We start from the raw sequence: 24182 nt of genomic DNA on the forward strand, positions 1-24182 counted from the left end.
GGTTCTCCTGGACCAGACTCTCCTTGGGAATGGGTCCTACGGCAGCTCCCCTTCTCCCCAGGGGTGGGTTGGGACTGCCTCTCCTGGATGTGACCGTGGGCGCGAGCATTCTGGGGCTGCTGGGACAGACTGCAGAGGAAGGGGGTGTAGAAGGTGCTGGAAGAAGCTGAGGGCAGGAGAAGATAAACGAGTCGAGGGCAGGGGACGGTGGGGGGCAGAGATGCCCAGGGAGAAGCCACTAAACCACTTGGCCTTCTTTGCTACAGACCAGCTCACCCGGCAGTCACAGGGCTGGAAGGCATTGGGGATGCAAAATGTTAGACCCCTCACACTGGAAGAGACCCTATATACCGCTTCTCTTGAGGACATGCTACACACCAGGTACTTCACAGTCTAGGTGGACAACAGACATCTGTGCATGAAGTAGCTATCATGACAAGGTGTATAAACTCAAACTCCTGAGGGATCAGGCAGGCAGTATCGGTTCCTTGAGATTTCCTACGTAGACAGTCTTGTTGCAAGTGGAGACGGTTTAGCCTCTTCCTTTCCAATCTGTATGCTTTTCTGTTTTTGCACAAGCCAGGCCCTCCGGCGCACTGTCGAATAGGCCTGGGGAGGAGCAGACATCCCCTCCTGGTTCTCAACATTATGGGAAAGCATTCACTCTTCCACTATTTACTATGATATTAGCTGTGGGCTCTTTGTGGATGCCTTTCATCAGGTTGAGATGGTTCCTCTCTATTGCTAGTTGGCTGAGAAGTTTTATTACGGAGGGGTATGAATTTTGTTATGTGCATTTTTCTATGTCGTGTCCACTCACCTTTCGATGGCAAAACCTGATATACCTGCCCCCAAATGGTAGGACGCCAACTGGTGGCCAGTGGTGGCAGCTTGCCAAGCCCTTGATCCTGCCAGGGAGAAGGTGCCCTAGAGGGCCTGAGGCTTCCCCTCCCTCAGCTCACATGGTCCAGCAACGTGGCCATACTTGGCCAGCTTGTTGGATTTGCCTGGGACAGTTTCCTCATAGTGCTCCCTCCGTCCCCCCACCCCCGATCACCACCACCAGGTAAGGCCACGTCCAGGACCGGTCTGCCTCAGAGGAGAAACGGATTACTGCTCCTTTCACCTCTAGCAGGGATCAGGGCCCCACTCCGGGTCCCCATCCTATTCATTCTGCAGACCTGGCTGCAGTATGCCTCAAGGCTCCCGTTATACAAACTGGGAACGAATTTGCAAGAAAGCGTAAGAATTTGCATAAGGTCCCAACAGGTGAAGGCAGCCCCAAGCCCAGGTACTGTACTTCCAGTTCCCCGGACCGCGCTTCCTCTGACCTGCTGGGCTGGCCCAACACGCCAGGCAGCGCGGGCAAGAGGCCCCAGTGGCTGGCTCCGGTGCCCATGCGAGGGCCCAGGTGGGGCCGACCTGGGGCGGCCAAGGGGCCCGCACCTTCAGCACCCCCCCGTTGGTTCAAAGGGTATGGCCCCGCCCCCTCCAGGCCCCGAGCCCGCTTTGAAGTGCTGATGCGGCCTGGAAGGGGCCACTTCACACCTCGGGCTCGGGATAAAGCGGGCGCCGGGCGCCGGTCCGCAGATGCGCCGCCGCCGCCATGGCCCAGTCCCTGTGCCCGCCGCTCTCCGAGTCCTGGCTCCTCTTCCCGGGTTGGGGCCCGCCTCGGCCTCTGCCGCCCTCCGACAGGGACTGCGGCTGCTCCCCCGCCTCGTCCCCGGACTCCTGGGGCAGCGTCCCGGCCGGCAGCCCCGAGCTGAGCCCCGGACGGCCCGGCACCCACGCGGCCGCCGGAGCCCGGAGCGCAGGGAGGCGCGGCGCGCGCAGCAGCCGCCTGGGCTCCGGGCAGCGGCAGAGCGCCAGCGAGCGCGAGAAGCTGCGCATGCGCACGCTCGCCCGCGCCCTGCACGAGCTGCGTCGCTTTCTGCCGCCGTCCGTGGCGCCCGCCGGCCAGAGCCTCACCAAGATCGAGACGCTGCGCCTGGCCATCCGCTACATCGGCCACCTGTCGGCGGTGCTGGGCCTCAGCGAGGAGGGCCTGCAGCGCCGGCGCCGGCGGCGCAGCGACGCGGCGGTGCCTCGGGGCTGCCCGCTCTGCCCCGACGGCGGCCCCGCGCAGACGCGGGTGCAGGTGGAGGCGCGCGCCCAGCTTCTGGGCTCAGCCGCCAGCCCCTCCGCGTCCTGGGGGTCCCCGCCGGCCTGTCTCGGAGAACTAGCGGCGCCGCAGCCGCGCGACCCGACGGTGCTTTATGACGAGGCGGCGTGTTCGGAATCGCAGGCAATGGAGCGGAGCCCCTCGTCTCCGGTTAGTACTTCCTTCCCCGCGCGGGACTCTCTCCCCCCACCCACGGGGCCATCGTGGGTGCTGCTACCTGTCGTCCGCGTCCGCCGCTCACAGGCCTCCTGCGGCATCCCCGCCGGCAGCCTGGCCGTGTCTGCTTGCTGTCCCGAGCACCGTAGCTAGTGTGCCTGGGGCGCTCAAGCGGCGAGGGGAGGGAGAGGACACGCAGGGGACAGGCTCTTGTGCCCGAGTGGAACCTACGAGCGCGGACACCCACGCGTGGCGGCCAGCGCTGAAGGTAACTCTATACCCTCTCCCCCCAGCTCTTTCCCGGCGACGTGCTGTCCCTGCTGGAGACCTGGATGCCGCTCTCGCCCCTGGAGTGGCCGCCGGCCTGAGTCGAAGTGACGACGTACAATTGGCGCCCTGTGAGCATCGAGGCCCTTTTGGCTTTCAGCACCTTCAAAATGGTCCCTCTCCAGACCCCCTTTCCTAGGAGAGGGCACCTGCGATACTGGCATGGGCATTCCTGAGAGCGAGAGCCCGTCCCCACCCAAGACAACTCTCCCCAGCCCCTCCGGCAATGGAGGGACCCATAGGTTGACCCTTGGAGGCAGGCAGGGGGCGCCTGCCTCCTATGTATTTATTTATTTGTGAATAAACTGTGCTGGTGTCAGTTGACCGTTTCTTCTTCCTTCGCATGGACACAAAGCTCCCTCCCCTTCTCCAAAGAAGAACCCAGGAGAATTAAGAGAGTTTCTGGCAGGGAAAGTTCTGGCTTCAGCCCTCAAAGCACAAAGGCCCAGACCCTTTCCCCTTTGCCCTGGCTTAGCCTGTCCTATTCCAGGAAGGCCAGCCTGGAGCGGGAAGATGCTGTATGTGAGAGGGTGGTAGCAGTGGAGCCTGTCCCCCTTTTCCTTGAACCTGGTGGGAGGTGCATTAAAAGCAAAGTATCTGTGTAGAAAATACGTTTTCTTAGTACTTACTGTGCATCATCCGGTCCTTTACACATTTTATACCCAAATAACGATTTTACTGAGGGTCAGCACTCAGGGTCGGTATGAATTCAGAATCCCAAGTTCTCCCTGGTCAGGTTTTGCCAGCTCGGGGGTCTGAGAGGCCACCAGCTCCAAGGACTCAGTCCATGCATCCCAAGTCCTTATTCCCCTGTACTGGAGCTTTGTGGCCTGGACCTTGGGATTTTCTTATCTCCCTTCAACTCTCCTTTCTCTTCCAGGTGGGCTAGGGACATTAACATTTTATGAGTCAGTCCCGAGTTAACTGTGACCTCCCAGAGGCCTAGCTAGAGTGGAGAGGCTCATGGGGTTGCCTCCAAATCCACATAGCTGACCTGGAACCACACTCGTGTCTGCATTGCTGGGTTCAGATCAGGGATGCAGTGTATGGGGAAGAAGGAAGCCTTGACCCAGAAGGGGCCTGGCTTGGCTCAAGGGGTCTGGTAAGCAGTCAAGCCTTGTGGGGGAGTTGAGGTGAGGCTAGGGGATGTAGCCTCTGCCCAAGGGTCCCCCAGCCCTCTATGGATACCAAGTTCTCCCCTCCCTGCCAAGCAACTTTGAAACACAGGCCTTAGCATTTGTTTTTTATAGTAGCTTTATTGAGATATAGTTTACATACCATGAAATTCAACCTTATAATTCAGTGACTTTAGTATATTCGTAGTAATGCAACCATCACCACTGTCTAAATCGAGAACATTTTCATCACCGGGGAAAGAAACCCTGTGACCATTAGCAGGTGCTCCCCGTGACCCCACCCCCCACCCCCCACCCCTCTCCAGCCCAGGCATCTACCTTCTGTCTCCATAGATTGGCCGGTTCCGGACATTTTGTGTAACTGGAATCACACAATAGAGGCCTTTTGTGCCCTGCTTCTTTCATTTAACGTTTTCCGGGTTTATCCGTGTGGCCTAGGTGCATCAGTATTCCGTTTCTTTTTATTGCCCAGTGATACTCCACTGCACGGATATACCACGGTTTATCTGTTTATCCGTCGGTACGGATAGGTTTGTTCTGAAACCACCTCAGAGATCAGTTCCAGTGCTCGGGCCCAGGCCGGGAGGGGCAGGAATTCGGCGTGGCCGGGGGCACCGCTGTGACGTTCAGGCGTCCAGGCGCACGCACCCTGGCCGGCATTTGGCCGCACAGAGCGGGATCCAAAAGCAGAGGCCCTGCAGGGGGGCTGACCTCACACCTCCGCTGATCACCCCCTTTCCCACACCTCGCCCCTCATCTTGCTCTCCCCTCCCAGGACCCTAACTGGAGCAGAGCGAGAAGTCTTTTCCAGGGGCCCTACCCAGTTTAGAAAATCTGTTTGCATGGCAAAGGCCCTGTGGTTTCGGATGGGGAATTAAAGTTATTAGCAAGTCTTTTCACAGATAAGTGGGGCTCATCGGCCAGCGCCCTCCCCTGCGGAGAGCATTCTCCTCCCTCTCGGAGCCGGCGAGGCCCACTGTTTATCAGCACCTCGGTGTGAATTTTCATTAACACGTCTCTGCTAATAAGACGGAGGACGGCGGATGGGAAGGGGGCTCCTCCCACTTCTCCTGCGCCTGCGCCTGCGCCCGAGCCCCCTCGCTGGGCCGGCGCCGCCCGCCCCCGGGAGGAGGCCCTGTGTACGCGTCCCAAGGCCTACGTCAGTGAGCACCGTCCAGGTAGGTGACAGCGTGCGCTCGCTCGGTTCTCAGCACCTGTGACAAGTGGCCAGTTGGTGGGAGAGTTAAGGAAGGAAGAGGCTAGCCGACGCGCCGGAGCGGAGGGTGGGTGGCCGCTTTGGCTGGGGACCCGGATGTGAGTGCGGCGCCTGTGTGCCTCCCCCGGGGCGCACGGTTTAGGCGACAGCTGAACGCCGGCCTGTCTCTGGGACGGAGGCTAGGTGGTGGCACCTCACCCGGGGCCCTGCCAGGGTGCCCTGGCCTGGCGCGGCGGGGGCGCGTGCCTGCTGGAAGGCGGGAGCCGGAGCGTGGCGTGGGCACTGGGTGCCCCACGGGGCCGCTGGCCCGCGGCGCTGCGTCCTTCGGAAGAGCCGCTGTCCCGGCCGGCCGGGTCGGATGGGCAGAGCGGTTGGTTACCCGAAAGGCTTTCATTTCACCGTCTAACCTCAAGTCGCCGCAGGTGAGGCGGGCAGGTGTGTGCGCTTATACCTATTTAACAGATCGGGACACTAAAGCACAGAAAACAGGGCATTTTTCACAAAGCTAGTACCTGGCCGTTGGGACGGGGACAACGGTGGGCGGCAGTTGACCAGTCAGGTGTTTGGAACAGTCCTGGCGGGCAAGCGTGTATGTTGTGGGGGGGGGGGGGGGGGCGTAGGGGCTGGGGGTGTAAAATAAGGCCCCACTGCACCGTGGCCACCAGTGCCATTGCCGGCAGCGAACATTCTGCCTACTGAGCCTAGATGTTGCTCCCGCTGGGGAAACTGTACTGTGTAGGTGCTGGTTGGGCCAGGTTCTAAGGCGGGGCAGCTAAGCGGAAGGCCCTGTATTCAAGACATTGATTCAAGGACAGGCTGCAGGGGTCACAGTGTGGAAAGGGGGAGGTGGTCATGAGTTGTCTGCATGGGCCCGTCCTAAGGTCCTAGGCGTAGGACTGAGGGGGGGTCCCCTGCCTTGGGTGGGTGGCTGGTGCGTCTGCAGGAGGGCCAGCCCGGTGTCCCTCTGGCCACGCGGTACCAAATAAGCAGGTCCATCCAAAGGGCATGTGGATGTGCCAGGATTCTGCAAGGGCCTGGATCTGGAGAACCAGGTGGCCCCAGGCTGAGGAGGGAAGCTAGCCCTAACCGCTAAGCCCCGCTTACCCCGGAGTGAGGCCAGGAGCCCACCCTGACCCCCACATGTCATCCCTGCATTTGCACAACCCTAAGGGCCCTGCCTCCCAAATGTTGCGCCTTGGGTGCTCCTTCCACTCACACTGGTTCCAGCCTCCCCTGAGGAGACCCAGGTTTCTTGGTGCTTCTGAAGGGTCCCTTTGCCCAGTGGGCAAGCTCCTCTTTGGGGACCGCTGGCGCACCAGCCCCGAGTGGGGCTAGAGCCGTGGGTCCCCAGCTCAGCGCAGCTCAGGCCCCTTGCACCCATTCCCCGGGGCCTTGCCAGGCCCTCTGCCCTCCACCCTCCTCTCTTCCCCCTCCTCCCTCCCTTGGACCTGGCCTGTGAGGCTTCTTTCAAATGCCCCAGCTCCCCTCTCCCCTTCCTGCCCTCCCCACACACACTAGGAGATGGGGAGGTGGCTTGGTGTTGGCAACACGTGACTTTGGAGAGAGTGGACAGGGCCACCTCTGAGGTCTTGGCCAAGCTTAGCACCCCTCCTGCCTTCTTCCCCTGAGGTCTGGCATTTTTCTTTCTTCAGACAGTGCTCTCCCCTCCTTAGCTTCAGTGGGCACCCCCTCTGCATTGCTCCAGGGATGGGCACGTGACACAGGCCCGCACAGTCAGCACCGAGTGGTTCAGGCATGAGACCACATTCGGGCCAGTGAGAAGCAGGCTCCGGACTTTGCTGGAACCATCAAGAAAGGGACATTTGCGAATATACATTCTTCTCCAGTTCATATGGAACGTTCTCCAGAATAGATCACATACTGGGACACAAATCAGCCCTCAACAAGTACAAAAAGGTCGAGATCATACCGTGCATATTTTCAGACCACAACGCTGTGAAACTCGAAATCAACCACAAGAAAAAATTTGGAAAGATAACAAGTACTTGGAGACTAAAGAACATCCTACTAAAGAACAAATGGGCTAACCCAGAAGTTAAAGAGGAAATTAAAAAGTACATGGAAACCAATGAGAATGACAACACCACGGCCCAAAACCTCTGGGACACAGCAAAGGCAGTCATAAGAGGGAAGTATATAGCAATCCAGGCCTTCCTAAAGAAGGAAGAAAGGTCTCAGATATACAACCTAACCTTACACCTTAAAGAGCTGGAAAAAGAACAGCAAATAAACCCCAAACCAGCAGAAGACAGTAAATAATAAAGATTAGAGCAGAAATCAATGCTATTGAAACCAAAAAACCCAGTAGAACAGATCAATGAAACCAGAAGTTGGTTCTTTGAAAGAATTAACGAAAAATCACCCCCTAGCCAGATTGATCAAAAAGAAAAAGGAAGGGACCCAAATAAATAAAATGAAGAATGAAAGAGGAGAGATCACAACCAACACTGCAGAAATACAAACAATAATAAGAGAATATGGTGAGCAATTATATGCCAATAAAATGGGCAATCTGGAAGAAATGGACAAATTCCTAGAAACCTGTACACTACCAAAACTGAAACAGGGATAGAAAATTTGGACAGACCCATAACCAGTAAAGAAATTGAATTAGTAATCAAAAATTTCCCAAAAAACAAGAGTCCAGGACCAGATGGCTTTCCAGGGGAATTCTACCAAGCATTTAAATTTTTTTTTTTTCAATGTTTTTTAATTTATTTTTGGGACAGAGAGAGACAGAGCATGAACGGGGGAGGGGCAGAGAGAGAGGGAGACACAGAATCGGAAACAGGCTCCAGGCTCCGAGCCATCAGCCCAGAGCCTGACGCGGGGCTCGAACTCACGGACCGTGAGATCGTGACCTGGCTGAAGTCAGATGCTTAACCGACTGCGCCACCCAGGCGCCCCTCTACCAAGCATTTAAGAAAGAGTTAACACCTATTCTCTTGAAGCTGTTCCAAAAAATAGAAATGGAGGGAAAACTTCCAAACTCTTTCTATAAAATCAGCATTATCTTGATTCCAGAACCAAAGACCCCACGAAAAAGGAGAACTATAGACCAATTTCCTTGATGAACATGGATGCAAAAATCTTCAACAAGGTATTAGCCAACCAGATCAAACAATACATTAAAAAAAAATTACCATGACCAGGTGGGACTTATACCTGGGATGCAGGGCTGGTTCAATATCTGCAAAACAATTAACGTGATTCATCACATCAATAAAAGAAAGGACAAGAACCACATGATCCTCTCAATAGATGCAGAGAAAGCATTTGACAAAATACAGCATCCTTTCTTGATAAAAACCCTCAAGAAAGTAGGGAGAGAAGGATCATACCCCAAGATCATAAAAGCCATATATGAAAGACCCAACACGAATATCATCCTCAATGGGGAAAAACTGAGAGCTTTCCCCCTAAGTTCAGGAACAACACAGGGATGTCCACTCTCACCACTGTTATTCTACGTAGTATTGGAAGTCTTAGCCTCAACAATCAGACAACACAAAGGAATAAAAGGCATCCAAATCAGTCAGGAGGAAGTCAAACTTTCACTCTTGGCAGATGACATGATACTCTATATGGAAAACCCTAAAGATTCCACCAAAAAACTGCTAGAACTGATCCATGAATTCAGCAAAGTTGCAGGATATAAAACCAATGCACAGAAATCAGTTGCATTCCTATACACCAACAAGGAAGCAACTGAAAGAGAAATCAAGGAATCAATCCCATTTATAATTGCACCAACACCTGTAAAATACCTAAGAATAAATCTAACCAAACAGGTGAAAAATCTATACACTGAAAACTATAGAAAGCTTATGAAAGCAATTGAAGAAGACACACACACACAAAGGAAAAAATATTCCATGCTCCTGGATAGGAAGAACAAATATTGTTAAAATGTCAGTACTACCCAAAGCAATCTACATATTCAATGCAATCCCTATCAAAATAATACCAGCATTCTTCACAGTGCTAGAACAATCCTGAAATTTGTGTGGAACCAGAAAAGACCCTGAATAGCCAAAGCAATCTGGAAAAAGAAAACCAAAAAAGGAGGCATCACAATCCCAGACTTCAAGCTGTATGACACTTTTTTTTTATTGTTTATTTATTTTTGACAGAGTGTGAGCAGGGTAGAGGCAGAGAGAGAGAGAGGGAGGGAGAGAATATGAATCAGGCTCCAGGCTCTGAGCTGTCAGCACAGAGCCTGATGCGGGGCTTGAACTCATGAACCGGGAGATAATGACCTGAGCCAAAGTCGACGCTTAACCGACTGAGCCACCCAGGCGCCCCTCAAGCTGTATTACAAAGCTGTAATCATCAAGACAGTACGGTACCGGCACAAAAACAGACACTCAGATCAAAGGAACAGAATAGAGAACACAGAAATGGACCCGTAGATGTATTGCCAATTAATCTTTGACAAAGCAGGAAAGAATATCCAATGGAGTAAAGACAGTCTCTTCAAGTGGTGCTGGGAAAACTGGGCAGTGACATGCAGAAGAATGAACCTGGACCACTTTCTTATACCATACACAAAAATAAACTCAAAATAGATGAAAGACCTCAATGTAAGATGGGAAGCCATCAAAATCCTCAAGGAGAAAGCAGGCAAAAACCTCTTTGACCTCAGCCACAGCAACTTCTTACTCAACACATCTCTGGAGGCAAGGGAAACAAAAGCAAAAATGAACTATTGGAACTTTTTATCGAGATAAAAAGCTTCTGCACAGTGAAGGAAACAATCAGCAAAACTAAAAGGCAACCAACGGAATGGGAGAAGATATTTGCAAATGACATATCAGATAAAGGGTTAGTATCCAAAATGTATAAAGAACCTATCAAACTCCACACCCAAAAAACAAGTAATCCAGGGAAGAAATGGGCAAAAGACATGAATAGACACTTCTCCAAAGAAGACATCCAGATGGTCAACCGACACATGAAAAAATGCTCAACATCACTCATCATCAGGGAAATACAAGTCAAAAGCACAATGAGATACCACCTGACACCTGTCAGAATGGCTCACATGAACAACTCAGGCAACAACAGATGTTGGCGAGGATGTGGAGAAAGATGATCCCTTTTGCATTGTTGGTGGGAAGGCAAGCTGGTGCAGCCACTCTGGAAAACAGTATGGAGGTTCCTCAAAAAGCTAAAAATAGAACTACCCTATGACCCGGCAATTGCACTACTAGGCATTTATCCAAGGGATACAGGTGTGCTGTTTTTTTTTATTATTTTTTTTTAATGTTTATTTATTTTTGAGACAGACAGAGCATGAGCAGGGAAGGGGCAGAGAGAGAGGGAGACACAGAATGTGAAGCAGGCTCCAGGCTCTGAGCTGTCAGCACAGAGCCCGACGCGGGGCTCGAACTCACGAACTGTGAGATCATGACCTGAGCCGAAGTCAGACGCTTAACTGACTGAGCCACCCAGGCACCCCCAGGGGTGCTGTTTTGAAGAGGCACATGCACCCAATATTTATAGCAGCACTTCGACAATAGCCAAAGTATGGAAAGAACCCAAATGTCCATCGATGGACTAATGGATAAAGAAGATTTATATTTACATATATATAATTTATATATATATAATTTATATACATATATATATAATGGAGTATTACTCGGCAATCAAAAAGAATGAAATCTTGCCATTTGCAACTATGTGGATGGAACTAGAGGGTATCATGCTAAGCGAAATTAGAGAAAGACAAATATCATAGAACTTCACTCATATGAGGACTTTAAGACACAGAACAGATGAACATAAGGGAAGCAAAAATAATATAAAAACAGGGAGGGGGACAACACATAAGAGACTTAAATATGGAGAACAAACAGAGGGTTACTGGAGGGGGTGTGGGAGGGGGGATGGGCTAAATGGGTAAAGGAATCTATTCCTGAAATTATTGTTGCACTATATGCTAACTAACTTGGATGTAAATTTAAAAAATAAATACAATAAAACATTTTTAAAAATTAAAATAAATAAACTTTAAAAAAGTAAAAAATAAAAGAAAGGGACACTCGCTGTGGGTCCTGTTGGCAGTCATGTTGCCACCCAAGCAAAGGGCATCAAAACAGAGATGGAGAGAGATTCCTGTTGTTACTCAGCACCTGGACCCGGCTCACCAGAAAGCATTACGTTCTACATTACGTGAGCCAACCCTGAAGTTCGTTTGAGAGCTGGGTCTCTGACACTTGATGTTGGAAAAGCCCATTAGGTCTTGATACGGGCTGTTCTGAGCAGTGACCTGAGCCTCCATTTTCCTTCTGTACAACAGGGATAATGATCATCTGTACATCTCACAAGGTGTACTTGTAAAGCAGACACATCACAGCAGGTGCCCCATCAGTGTTAGTCCTCTGTTACATTTAGGGGGTGTGCGAGGCCAAGGCCATCATCCTGAGTTTTCCTCCCTCATCTCAAAAGGGAGTCAGTGCCTGCTGTTTAGAGGAACAGGACCCGTTGGTGTAAAGGTTATTTTTGCTGCTGTTTCTGTTTCCACGGGCAGGAGAGTGAGGGGCGGAGCGCCTCAGGTGGGAACCTCTTCATCCAGGGACGTGCTGCCGGTCAGTACCAGCGCCGTGAAGGAGGGATCAGGACAGTGAGGAGCATGTGTGTCCCAAGGGAGGAGATGGATGGGGACACAAAAGGAGATGCCTGTCACCAACCCCGCGTGCAGTTGACCACGGGGAGGCTGTGACATGTCAACCACCTGCAGTTCTCAGAGACACCACACGGTGTCCTCGGAGAGGCAGGCATAGGCCTTGAGCTGCGGGGACCCCTCCAGCCGGTTTTCCTGGGAAGGGCAGTTTCCAGAAAAGAGAGGCACCTCTCTGCCCTCATCCTGTCCCCCAGCCACCCCACCCCGAAGCATCCCCCCACCCCAGGGTCCCAGGCCACAGTTCCTGCCTGCCACCTTGCCTCTCAGACCTGTGTGACCCCAGGCGGTCACCCAACCTCTGATCCTCCTCAGCCTCTCAGAAGCAATTCCAGGAAGGTTGTGTATGAGCCAACTCAGAGAGGGAGAGGAAGTGGGCGGGGAGAAAGAGGGCCACATAGCAGCTGGGGTGGCCTGGGGTCTTGGTCATTTGAGCAAAGTGGCTCTCCTGGGCTTAGAAGGCGAGGGTCCCTCACACAGCCTAGGACTGGGCCTTGCTGGGGTCTGGACTGGGTGGGAACAAAAGGACACACACCACAGCGACTTTGGAGTCTGGAAACAATAGCACTGTTTATTGGGGTGACATCTGCCCACCCGAGGGCTCTGACAAGCGGCCTAGGGTTGGAGGCTCCCCAGATCATCCCTCTCCCCTTGCTGAGGTCCCAGACTGCCCGTCTAGGCCCCTGGGGGCCTCTGTCACCTTGTCTCTTGGCCTCGGAGCGTCCTGAGGCGAAGCCTGCCTGCCGCCAACCTTGCAGAGAGCCCAGTCACTTCCTGGAGGTCTCTCTCTGGAGAAGCAGGGAGTAGCTGCGAAGCCGGGTCCAGTGCTCCTCCTCTTTCACCTTCTTCTCCAGCTTCTGGAACCTGTAGGCCACACAGGTGGAGATGAGAGGAAGCCGTTTGTGCCTCGTCACCCCCCTGCCGCCCGGCTCCAAGGTCCCCGGGGCAGACCTTGACCGCCCCGTGCTAATCTAAGAGCCTCTCCGAGTGGCTCGTCTGCGGCACGACTGTGTCCTCGGGGCTCCACCTGGTGCACGGCCAGTACTTGAAACACCTTTACTGCGTGACGATGGGGCCTGCGTGCTGCGGGAGGCGCCCCACGGAAGGCGCGGTACCACGGGGACTCACGGCCTGTGCGCGTGGACCGTTAGCCACGTCCGAATGCCCACACCTCCAGGGAGTAGACGCCGCTAGAGCATCGAGTGTCGCCGGCTAGACTCCCAAGACCCGACCTTGACTGCCCACCTGCTCAAACTCACCGACCTTTGTCCCACATTCTTCCTTAAATTCTTCTTTCCAGCTTCTCTCTTAACTCAGGCAAAAGACCCGAAGGGCATAACATCCCGAGAAGGAAACCAGAACCGCCCCCGCCGGCAATAACGACTGACAGCCCAGACAGAGTTCTGGAGGCCCGGCCAACCAGACCAGTCTGAACTTAACCGCCGGCTCACGCCTGCGCACACGGGACCGTGCAGTGACCCAGGGAGGGACCAGCGGTTACCTTTGCCTCATCATAATACTAAAATCTGCACCGAGGGGGGGCTCGTCTCATTTACGTGACATACAAAGCATATGTGTAGACGTGTTTCCTTAGGGCGCGTGCAGGACCTCATGCCCACCTCTGCGTACAGTGACAAGGCTTCCCTAACCCTCAGTTTCAGGAACCCACCCGCCCCTGCTCTGAGAGTCACGGCTTTTGAAAGTTATTCCCGGTGATATCCTTATCCACTGCGAATAAAGTTTCCCTTGTGCCACAATTCACCTGCTGTAGTTTGTCTGTGTGACTCACCACGGAGTGAACTCCCACTGGTTTAGTTACGCTAGTGACAGGCAAGGGTGCAAGTGCGGGAAAGATCCAAGTGGCTGAAACAGCCCTGCTTCCCCCCCACCCCAGCTCCATCAGGGTGACAGGGGGGAAGGACGTTTGTAATTTGAGGCGTTTTAAGTGCCACAGAGGTCGAATGGAGGGAGGCGGGAGGGATCCATCCACCTTGCCTGGGGAGCTCCTGGAAGAGAAGACCCTCGAGTTGGGTCTTTTACAAGATGTTAATTTTTTTTTTCAACGTTTTTTTTTTTTTATTTATTTATTTTTATTTTTGGGACAGAGAGAGACAGAGCATGAACAGGGGAGGGGCAGAGAGAGAGGGAGACACACAAGCGGAAACAGGCTCCAGGCTCTGAGCCATCAGCCCAGAGCCTGACGCGGGGCTCGAACTCACGGACCGCGAGATCGTGACCTGGCTGAAGTCGGACGCTCAACCGACTGCGCCACCCAGGCGCCCCAATTTAAGTAACAAATAAATGCGCATTCAGTACAGGAAAAGCAGGGCAGCCCAGGATTCACCCCTCATTCTGCCTGTGCGGAGATGGCCGGAGATGGCCGCTGTGGGGGGGGGGGGGGGAGGGGGGAGGAAGCCTACCTTCTGGGGAAGGGGTGCCCCTGCTGTCTGGGTTTCTGCCTTGGGTGCCTGAGGGCACAGAGGATGTTAAACCACTTAGGGCAAGCAGGAGGAGGGCTACTTCCGGGGAGAAAGACCATGGTTGCAGCTTTGGATTTTTGAGGCTCTACCTGCCAAGGAACATCCACGTGGAGATATATCTGATACTCGATGCATGAAAACATTTGTATTTTATTTTATTAAAAAAAATTTCTTAATGTTTGTTTATTTTTGAGAGAGAGAGAGAGACAGCATAGGTGGGGAAGGAGCAGAGAGAGAGGGAGACACAGAATGCGAAGCAGGCTCCAGGCTCCGAGCTGTCAGCACAGAGCCCAACGTGGGGCTCAAACCCATGGGCTGTGAGATCGTGACCTGAGCTGAAGTTGGACGCTCAACTCACTGAGCCACCAGACGCCCCTAAAATATTTAACTTGAAAAAGTACTCTATACTTTGCTTAAAAAAAAAAAAATGGAAGAATACAAGTGGGTATACAATTAGAAGCAATTTCCTTCTCTCCTCAGATCCTTATTTTCTGTTCCCGAAGCAATGGTAATTAATGGCTCCTTGTAAATCCTTGGAAATTGCGTATACACATACAAGCGTAGACATGTGTATAATCTTTTTTTTTTAATGGAAGTGTGCCATGCACTGTTGTGCATCCTGCTGTTTGCAATGAAACCGTATCCCAGAAATTGCTTCCAGGAGGCACTCCCAGATCTGCCACAGTCTTTTTCCCCTATTGGTGACACTTGGGGTTTCCACTCTTTTGCTAATGCTGTCCAGGCTGCAATGAAGTCTTTGCCTGCGTGTGAGAGCGATGGGCAGGGAGGAGGAAAAGCGTGTGCATGTTACAAACTCGGGCTTTGAACCCACACTGCTTGTGCTCAAACCCAGCTCCTTTGCTTACAAGTTGGTGACCTGGGGCAGGTGGCACGACCTCATCAGCCTCAGCTTTCTGGCTGTGCAGTGGGGAAATAATAGTAAAAAATAAGATGATGCCTGCAAAGCACTTAGCATAGCCCTGGCACACAGTAGGTGCTCAGTAAAGTTAATTATAATAATATTTCTGCTGATAAATAAGTGGGTGTGAAATTTTGGGGTCAGGAGGTCAAAACAACATGGATTCAATAAGGGACCATCCAGGAGCGCTCAGCTGGCTCAGGTGGTGGAGCGTGCGACTCTTGATCTCTCAGGGTTGTGAGTTCAAGCCCCATATTAAGTGTGAGATTACTTAAAATCTTTAGGGAGGCACCTGGCTGGCTCAGTCGGTGGAACGTGTGACTCTTTTTTTAAGTTTATTTATTTGTTTTGAGAGAGAGAGAGGGAGACCACAAGCAAGCGAGAGGCAAGAGAGAGAGGGATGGAGAATCCCAGGCAGGCCCTGCACTGTCAGGTTGGACCCCAACACGGGGCTCGAACCCATGAACTGTGAGATGATGATCCGAGCCGGAAACCAAGAGTTGGATGCTCAACCGACTGAGCCACCCAGGTGCCCTGGAGACTGTAACTTCTCGATCTAGGGTTTGTGAGTTTGAGCCCCACGTTGGGTATAGAGATTGCTTCAAAAAAAAAAAAAAAAAAAAAAAGAGCAACCGTCCAAGAGGCAGCTGGATAGATGGAACTAGGGCAAGTTTTATTTATTTATTTATTTATTTATTTATTTTTTAATTTTTTTTCAACGTTTTTTATTTATTTTTGGGACAGAGAGAGACAGAGCATGAACGGGGGAGGGGCAGAGAGAGAGGGAGACACAGAATCGGAAACAGGCTCCAGGCTCCGAGCCATCAGCCCAGAGCCCGACGCGGGGCTCGAACTCACGGACCGTGAGATCGTGACCTGGCTGAAGTCAGACGCTTAACCGACTGCGCCACCCAGGCGCCCCAAGAACTAGGGCAAGTTTTAAAAGGAAGCCTGAAAATAAAGTCATCCGTGTGTTCAAGACAACATGGATGACGTTCAGAATATAATGCTGGCGGGGAGAAGGCCTTTCTCGATGATCTCGTGGTAAAGATGCTCAGCCTGGTTAACACTTCCAGCGTGTGCCAGGCCACGTCCTATGCGGAGATGCAGCTGTCACCCACTTTACACACGGAGACGCTGAGGACTGCCCCGTCGCACAGCTAGAGCCCCCTGTCTGTGTCCTCGTCATACTGTAGAGCTTGCACCCCGAATTTGAGGCCCTTTACACCTGCCCCTCAGCGAAGCCTAAGGGAGAAGGCGGAAAAGTCCAGCTACTGGACACTTGAAACTTCTGTCTGGCTGGGTGAGCAACTCCAAATACTCCTCCCCAAAGACAAACCGGGAAAAATTATTCACAGCACATTGACAAAGAACTCTTAAAATCAAAAGAAAATGAATTCACGCATAGGAAACAGATCCAGGGCAAGCCAGGGAAGGAGTGAGGGAAATGTACAGTATATATAACAGAAAGATGCTCAGTGTCCTTCGTTCCCTAATTAAAATAGCCATGAGCCGTCAGTTCCTGCCTGCCCAGCCCCTGGCCCAGAGGGCCAGGTGCCCTGTGGACCCAGAAGCCCGCCTTCTGGCAGACAGGTGGGTGGTTGAACCCGAATCTTGCTTGGCTTTGTATTCCATAAGGAATAAAGGGAGAGAGAGACAGAGAGAGGAAGGGGCACTCTGTCTGCTTCCTGGTGTCCAGAAATTTCTGTCTTGTGATCAAGTTTGACCTAGCCAGGGATGGCAGAACTCGAACGTGGAAACGGTGCCTGGAGCCCCAAGTTGCACGGGAGCAGAAGCCAGGCCTTGGGGTGGGGGGGTGGGGATGCATATTTGCGGCTAGCTGGCCTCCTTTTAAAGCCCCAAAGGCAGGTTCCCTTTCACACTGGCTATTTATAAAAGTCCCAGGGGCAGGTTTTGCAAAAACATTTTGGACAGATGATTGCAAGCTTGAAACTCTGAGTCGATTGCCACATAACCCACTGCCTTGACGTTTCACCTAGTTTTAGGGCCAATGGAAGCGGTTTCAGACACGAGGAGTAAAGAGGGAAAAACAAGATGAGATTAAAACCTTTGGGACATGTATAGATATGTGGGATAAACAACAATAGGAAAATGTTAATGGCAGAATCTAGGTTGTGGGTATATGGATGTTCAGTGACTTTTTTTTTTTCAAAACTGCTGTATGTTTGAAAATTTTCAAAATAAAATGTTGGAGCGAGGGTGGGGGGGGGGGTGGAGGGCTACTTTTGGGAAAGTCCCAGATAGCAGACCTCAGAGCAAGTAGAACAGGAAAAGCCTTCTTTAAATCAGTTTTTCCCAATTTATTGCTGGGACCCAATCTGGAAAATGGGTTGCCACAAGGGATATAATTGAAACACTGTGATCAGGCCGAAGTAAAAGTTCCTTCAAGCTGGGCTGGCCCCAACCACACGATGCGACCCCTCCCAGCTCCTGCTGGGTCCCAGGACCCAGTGACAACTTCCCTGAGCTTTTCTGTTCCCAAGCTCCCATGGTTTGGGTCAGCCCCAGGCCCTGCCCCTGGCCACCCCCCCCCCCCCTCAGCCCCCCGCCCCCACCTGATCAGCCCCAAGGACTCCAGCACTCTTCCCTGACAAGCTTCCCTGGGAGGGCAGTCCTCTCCACCCCCTCCTGGCTATGGGGGCCACCCCAGGGAGGGGCTCAGGCATGACACCTGAGAGCTAAGCTCTGCCGACAGGGAGGAAAGACGTTGGAAAAGTAGTAGAGTGAGTCCCATTCCTACAGGAACACAGACTGGAGGGGGCAGGGTGGAAAGGACCATCTTTACAGAGCAGGCCCGAGCACAGGGGAGTGGAGAAATGCCCTGCAGACACATCCTTTCCACAGAAAATGACATCGGCATATTTATAAGGAAGGTTTTCTTAAAATTAAAAAAGAATTAAGTGATATTCTGGAGTGACAGAAAGCCAGATTTAAAAGTTGAACTCGGAACGTGACCTCAACTTAGTGAAAACACCAAAGGGAAAACCAGAAGGAAATGCACTGACATATTAACAGCAGGGCTAGGGTTTGGTGATGGTCATGGGTGGTTTACATTTTCTTTTCTGCGCTGTCCTGTTTTCCAGATTTCTACAAGTGCGTGTATAACTTCTATCAGAAATAATAACTTTTTTTTTTTTTTTTTTTACAACGGGGAAGTGCTCCGTTATGGTCGTAGTGTGCTTGAAGCAGATTTCAGGGGCTGAGTGGGGCTCTGCAGGTGTCCGAGTACCGATCTCCACTCATAAATTGGTTGAGGGTTGGAAATGTCAGTCAGGGACTGAGGGCGGCCTGAGTTGGCCGGGCCCCTTGCTGCCAGGCAGGAGGTGAGCCACCCGGCGCTGGACATGTCGGTCCAGCCTCACCCTTTCCAGGCCAGTAAAAGAGGGCGTTAAACTGCGAGGCAGAAATGGAAACAGTCTCCTTAAACACGGAGTTCACTAGGCCTCATCAGGAAAGAGCTCCGGAAACTCCACACCATGACCCAGGAGTACAACCTCACCATAGCTATGACCTAAACTCGTACTCTTGACTTTTTTTTTAACCAGTTTTTAAAATTTTCCAAGAGAATGTTTTGTTTTGTTTTGTTTTGGTAGGAAAGCTGCAAATAGGGAAAATACAAAAAAAAAAAAAAAATCACATACATCATCACCCAAATAGAACTCCTGTTGGGGCGCCTGGGTGGCGCAGTCGGTTAAGCGTCCGACTTCAGCCAGGTCACGATCTCGCGGTCCGTGAGTTCGAGCCCCGCGTCGGGCTCCGGGCTGATGGCTCGGAGCCTGGAGCCTGTTTCCGATTCTGTGTCTCCCTCTCTCTCTGCTCCTCCCCCGTTCATGCTCTGTCTCTCTCTGTCCCAAAAATAAATAAAAAACGTTGGAAAAAAAAAAAAAAAAATTTAAAAAAAAAAAAAAAAAAAAAGAACTCCTGTTATATTGGTGTACACATTTCCAGACTTCTCTCAAAATCAGGATTATACTGTAAACGGTATTTCATAACCTCTCTCCATCTTTTGTTTGGAAAAATTTCAAACCTGGGGCACCTGGGTGGCTCGGTCGGTCAAGCGTCCGACTTCAGCTCAGGTCATGATCTCACAGTTCATGGGTTCGAGCCCCACGTTGGGCTCTGTGCTAATGGCTTGGAGCCTGGTGCCTGCTTCGGATTCTGTGTCTCGCTCTCTCTCTGCCCCTCCCTCACTTGCACTCTGTCTCTCAAAAATGAATTTAAACGTTTAAAAAATTTTTTTTAAAAAGAAAAATTTCGGGGCGCCTGGGTGGCTCAGTTGGTTGAGCGACCAACTTCGGCTCAGGTCACAATCTCGCAGTCCGTGAGTTCGAGCCCCGCATCAGGCTCTGTGCTGACAGCTCGGAGCCTGGAGCCTGTTTCGGATTCTGTGTCTCCCTCTCTCTCTGACCCTCCCCCGTTCATGCTCTGTCTCTCTCTGTCTCAAAAATAAATAAACGTTAAAAAAAAAATTAAAAAAAAAAATTTCAAACCTACATGAAAGTTGCAAGCAGTACAGTGAACCTGCACCTGTGGTCACCGATGGTGAACATTTTGCCTGGCTGTCTGTCTGTCTCTTTCTGTGAGTATTTTCCTGGGTTTCACTGGTTGTTAACATTTTCTCTTCCTCTCTCTAAATGTTTTCCTGGTCTGTGCTTCAAAGTAAGCTGCAGACATCACGATGCCTCACCCTTCAATTCTTCAGCTGTGTCTCCTCAGAATAAGTCAAGCCGTCAAGGGTCAAAGCAAGAAACTGCCATGTAAAGAACAGCCAAACGCTCTTGGTTAATCTTTAATCAGGGGAAATGCCCAGTGACCCCTCCTTCACTGTCCTCCCCCCGAGACCCACAGACAATCTGCCTCTCCTGATGAATGGGCTGCCTCCTTCCAGGAGATATTGAAAGCCAAACCATTTGTCCAGACGACGGTTAAAGCCAAGGGGGCTTGGACCAGGGGCTGGCGACCAGTTTGTATAAAGGGCCAGATAGTAAATGAGGCGGGCTTTATGGGTCGTGTGGTCTCTGTCACCACTGTTCAAGTCTGCTGTTGTAGCACACAAGCAGCCATGATGAGACATAGCAAATGGGCCGAACCTGGCCCATGACTTAAGCCCTTGTCTCCCATGACTGGTGTCTGATCACCCAAATACAGTTTTACAAAACCAAAGAATCCAGAAAGCAGGAGGACAAGACAGTCTTGATGAGGAGAAAATAGCGACTGGCAGGCAGTCCTTCTTTACCAGCCTGAATCCGGGGCTCCCTTTCCTGCCAACCCAAACGGGAAATTGGAGTGTGGCTCACGGGCTACAATATGGCGGGGTCCCCCACGGAAGGGGCAGTCGAAATGCCGGACGGATCTGACCATCGAACACACTCCGCTAATCCTCAACCCAGAGACAACCCCAGGAGCAGGGATGGGAAACAGACCCGGGACTCTACCTCTCCTGGAGGAAACTCTCGCATCTTTTCTCCAAGGGCAGCACCTGGGCGAAGGCCATGCTATCGGTCATGTCCGCTTGAGGAATGGTGCAAAGGTTGCAGATGTTTTCCAGGAGCGGGTAGGCCTCAAGATTAAAACAGAAAATAGAATTCTGGATGTCCTTGGCGTCGTCGGATTCAATTTCGTCAGGATGGTCTCCTGAGATGAAACAAAACACAGCGATCTGTAGAGGGATGACCTTCTCTGTGGGCTGGGTGGGCAGCTGGGGGCAGCTCTCTGCTGGTAAAGGCTGGGCTGTCAGGGCTGAGCTGTGAGGGGCTCCCTTGAAGGGGGTCGCAGGAGTCTCTCTGGAATCCTGTGTTTTAGCTAAGTGCCTCGTGAGGGGCTAAGCAGCAGTGTCCTTTTGGCCTGTGGCGCAGGGTTGAAGAGCAGGGAAGAGATTGGGGGCATCACCCCGTGCTTTGGGAAGGGAGGGAGAAGGTCAGGCAAATAGCAGCCCCCAGAGCCCCCCTCCCATACCTCGGAGCAGGAAACACGGGCGGTGCAAAGACACGACAAACATAGGCGTCCAGGGCACTGCCAGATGGTAGGTTCTGGGTGGAGCAAAGGCACAGATGATCTGGGGCTTGGCCACGTCCATGAGCTGCACAGAGCCATTCCTGGAAAAGGTCAGCACCTGGGAACCAAAGGGATGGCAACGGGGACTTCTCTGTCACCCCCGTTTGGAATAAGAGAGGCAGCTGGACATCCAGGCCAGCAACAGAGAGAACGGATTTGCTCGGGGAGCAGAGAAACATGTGTGTTTACTTCTCCGGTGTCCCCAGTAGCAACAGGCCCTTTTCCAGGTGCCGTGTCTGATGCTGGGTGGCGCTCCCCACTCCTGCCCAGGCTTCTCTTCTGGCTCACCAGCATCCCTGTCCGGGAGCTGGCCCTCCACGTGGCCGGACGCAGTGCGGCCCTCTGCACACGTATGCTTTCCTCCCCATCCTCGGAGACCCCGCTCCATCCCATGGCCCTTCCTGGCCCGGGTTCGGAGGCCGGCCTCTCTCCTGCCTGGCTCCTTCCTCCCTGTAGGTGAACCTGTTAGATGCGCCTGATCGAATCGTCCTCCAGCTGCCACACCACCTCCCCGCCCCTCACACTCCGACACCTGAGAGTGCGTCCTCACCTTCTCTGCCCCGTCCTGTCACTTCCTCCCGAAAGCAGCCCCCCGCCCCCACTGACTTCTGCAGGCTGAGGTGGTGACCCCTGTCTCTGTTCTGTGGCATCCAGGGCCCAGCGCATCACAGCCTCTCTCGTCTTCCAGGGCAGCTGCGCGGTGATTCGTCTGTCTTCCTAGCTGAACCGTGCGATCTGCGAGGGCGGCGGCTTGCTCTTTCGTCCCTGTGCGCCCCAAAGCTAGTCTAGTGCCTCGCGCTTGACAGGCCTTCAACAAACAGTCTTTGAAGGGAAAACGAACATGCTTGCTGAAGAGGAGTGAGGGGCGTGAGGAACCTACCATGCCAGGTAAGGCTGGGACTGGGGCCACTGCACAGATGGCTTCGTCCAGGTACTTTACCGGCCTGTGGGGAACCAGACACATAGACATTCGTCCTGGAAGGAGTTAAGGCTGTGCTATCCTCTCCTGGCACGCATCTAGGAGACACTTTTGTGAATAAGCATCGGGAGACATGTCAGAGATGGTTCATAGTAGCAGACGCGGGGAACAGTCGCATTACCCGCTGGTAGGAGAATGCCTTGCTGTGATATATTTATTATACGATGGGATGCAGTAGAGCCGGGAAGATACAGACCCGGTGCTGCATTCACCAACATGTGCGACTCTCCTGAACAAGGCTGCAGAGCAAGTTACGGAATAAACAGCCCCGAGAAACAAGCTGGAGGATACAGAGCATGGGAGTCCCTTTACGAATTTCCCAAATAGGCACAGCTAAACAATGCATTACTTGGAGATGCGTGTGGCTAATTCTTACAGGAAAGTGAAGGAATGGATGATGAATTTTGGAAAATGACACAGTCGATTGAAAAAGAAATCGGCCGTGATATTTGGCAGCGTCTCCCATCAAATGGTGGAGTCAGTTTCTCCACTGCCTGACTGCGGGTGTGGCCACATGACATGCTTCGTCCACTGTGACGTGAGCAGAAGCTTGGAGAGTGTACGTTGCGGTTGCCCTCGCTTGCTGAGGGGACCCCTTAGGCTGTGGGGTGATGGAGGCTGAGACGGCCCGCAGGAGCCACCACAGGGAAGAGAACCACGTGTCCTGGCCAACGGCCACCCAACTGCCACCTATGCAAGTGAGGCTGTGCCAGACCATCCGGCCCCCAGCCCAGCTGCCAGAGCCTAAGCAAGGCCAGTGGAAGAACTGGCCCAAATTGCTGGTCTGCGAGATCAGGGGCTACACATTGACTTGTTTTCTGAAGCCATTAAGTTGTGGAATGGTTTGTTATATACAGCGACGATTACTAAGGGGGTCACCTCTGGAGAGGAGAGAAGGGTGTGACCAGGGACAAGCACACAGCCTTAACTGAATTGGAGATGATCTATTTCTTTTTTTTAATGTTTGTTTATTTTTGAGAGAGGGAGAGAGTGAGAAAGAGAGAGAGAGAGAGAGAGAGAGAGAGAGAGAGGCAGAGAGGGGGGAAGAGAGAATCCCAAGCAGGCTTTGCACTGTCAAAGCAGAGCCCAATGCAGGGCTCGAACCCATGAACTTGAGATCATGACCCGAGCCGAAACCAAGAGTTGGATGCTTAACCAACTGAGCCACCCAGGCGCCCCGGAGATGATCTATTTCTGAAGGTTCATGATGGGTACAGGGGAGTTTCTCCCTCCCTCTCTCCCACTGCCCACTCTCTGTCTCTCTCTCTCTCTGTATATATATAAACACCCAAATACATAAACACATACATATATACTATACATAGTGTATATATAGCTATATCCTAAATATACACATGTATATATTGTATAGCTCATTTGCATGCATGAAGTATTTTCGTAACTTCAGAAAGAGACTCTTGAGACAATTTAAAAAAGAAAGAAAGCCTCGAGGAAACTGATAAAAGGCGATTTTGGTAGAAATGACAAATGACGTGAAAGCTGTCATTTGTGCTGTCGCACAATTTTGTGAGACAAGTTTTACACGTGCACATAAAAAAGACGGTGGGGACTTGGGAGCTCACAGGGAGGGTGTTGACTACAGAGCCAGTGGACTCCAGCTGGGGAGCTGGTCACTTTCGGCTGGCCGGTCATTTGCCCCGTCCTGCGCTCAAGCCACTGACCTCTCAACCAGCACACTGATGGTGGGTTCTTGGGTCCCCCTGGCTGTCACCAGATGGACAGAAGAATCTGTGCACAGCACCACACATTTCATGTGGGATTTCAAGGGCCCCTCAGGATACACGTTCTGTCCCTGGTGGACTAAGTAGTATTTGAGGAAGTGAACACTCTGGCAGGAACATCCCTTGGGAAGAGCGATGACCCCAAGAGGGAAACCTGGAAAAACAATGGCACAGGCAGGTCAGTGAAAGGGGGAGGGCTGATGCAGCCTGGGCGCAGGGTCTGTGACCAACAGGCACATGAGGGGTGTGAAGGCAAGATCCGGCAATGAGAGCCTTCTGGAAGTG

General features: G+C 52.3%; 3 protein-coding genes and 1 long non-coding RNA gene across 4 annotated transcripts in view; 3 read left to right on the forward strand and 1 right to left on the reverse strand.

Moving 5' to 3' along the window:
- Positions 1–1298: 1298 nt before the first annotated feature.
- Positions 1299–2963, forward strand: MESP1 (mesoderm posterior bHLH transcription factor 1). The gene is made up of 2 exons (XM_058736579.1): positions 1299–2311; positions 2611–2963. Exons 1-2 carry the CDS (start codon positions 1607–1609, stop codon positions 2683–2685), a joined length of 780 nt encoding a protein of 259 aa, XP_058592562.1. The 5' UTR covers positions 1299–1606; the 3' UTR covers positions 2686–2963.
- A 1829-nt stretch (positions 2964–4792) lies between these two features.
- Positions 4793–24182, forward strand: part of PEX11A (peroxisomal biogenesis factor 11 alpha) — a 74896-nt gene continuing 55506 nt past the window's right edge. Inside the window, exon 1 of the mRNA XM_058736587.1 lies at positions 4793–4958. Within this exon, the coding sequence (XP_058592570.1) occupies positions 4824–4958 (135 nt within the window). The 5' untranslated portion in view covers positions 4793–4823. The remainder of the gene's footprint in view (positions 4959–24182) is intronic.
- Positions 4967–13459, forward strand: LOC131516033 (uncharacterized). The gene is made up of 2 exons (XR_009263818.1): positions 4967–5418; positions 13003–13459. It is a non-coding gene; the product is annotated as an uncharacterized LOC131516033 (long non-coding RNA).
- Positions 12254–24182, reverse strand: part of WDR93 (WD repeat domain 93) — a 51155-nt gene continuing 39226 nt past the window's right edge. The window contains exons 13-17 of the mRNA XM_058736589.1: positions 23838–24051; positions 22057–22120; positions 21078–21234; positions 20558–20756; positions 12254–12566 (exon numbers count right to left, since the gene is read on the reverse strand). Coding sequence (XP_058592572.1) covers positions 12470–12566; positions 20558–20756; positions 21078–21234; positions 22057–22120; positions 23838–24051 — 731 coding nt within the window. The 3' untranslated portion in view covers positions 12254–12469. The remainder of the gene's footprint in view (positions 12567–20557; positions 20757–21077; positions 21235–22056; positions 22121–23837; positions 24052–24182) is intronic.

This window comes from Neofelis nebulosa, chromosome 7, assembly GCF_028018385.1.
Source record: "Neofelis nebulosa isolate mNeoNeb1 chromosome 7, mNeoNeb1.pri, whole genome shotgun sequence".
Lineage (NCBI taxonomy): Eukaryota > Metazoa > Chordata > Mammalia > Carnivora > Felidae > Neofelis > Neofelis nebulosa.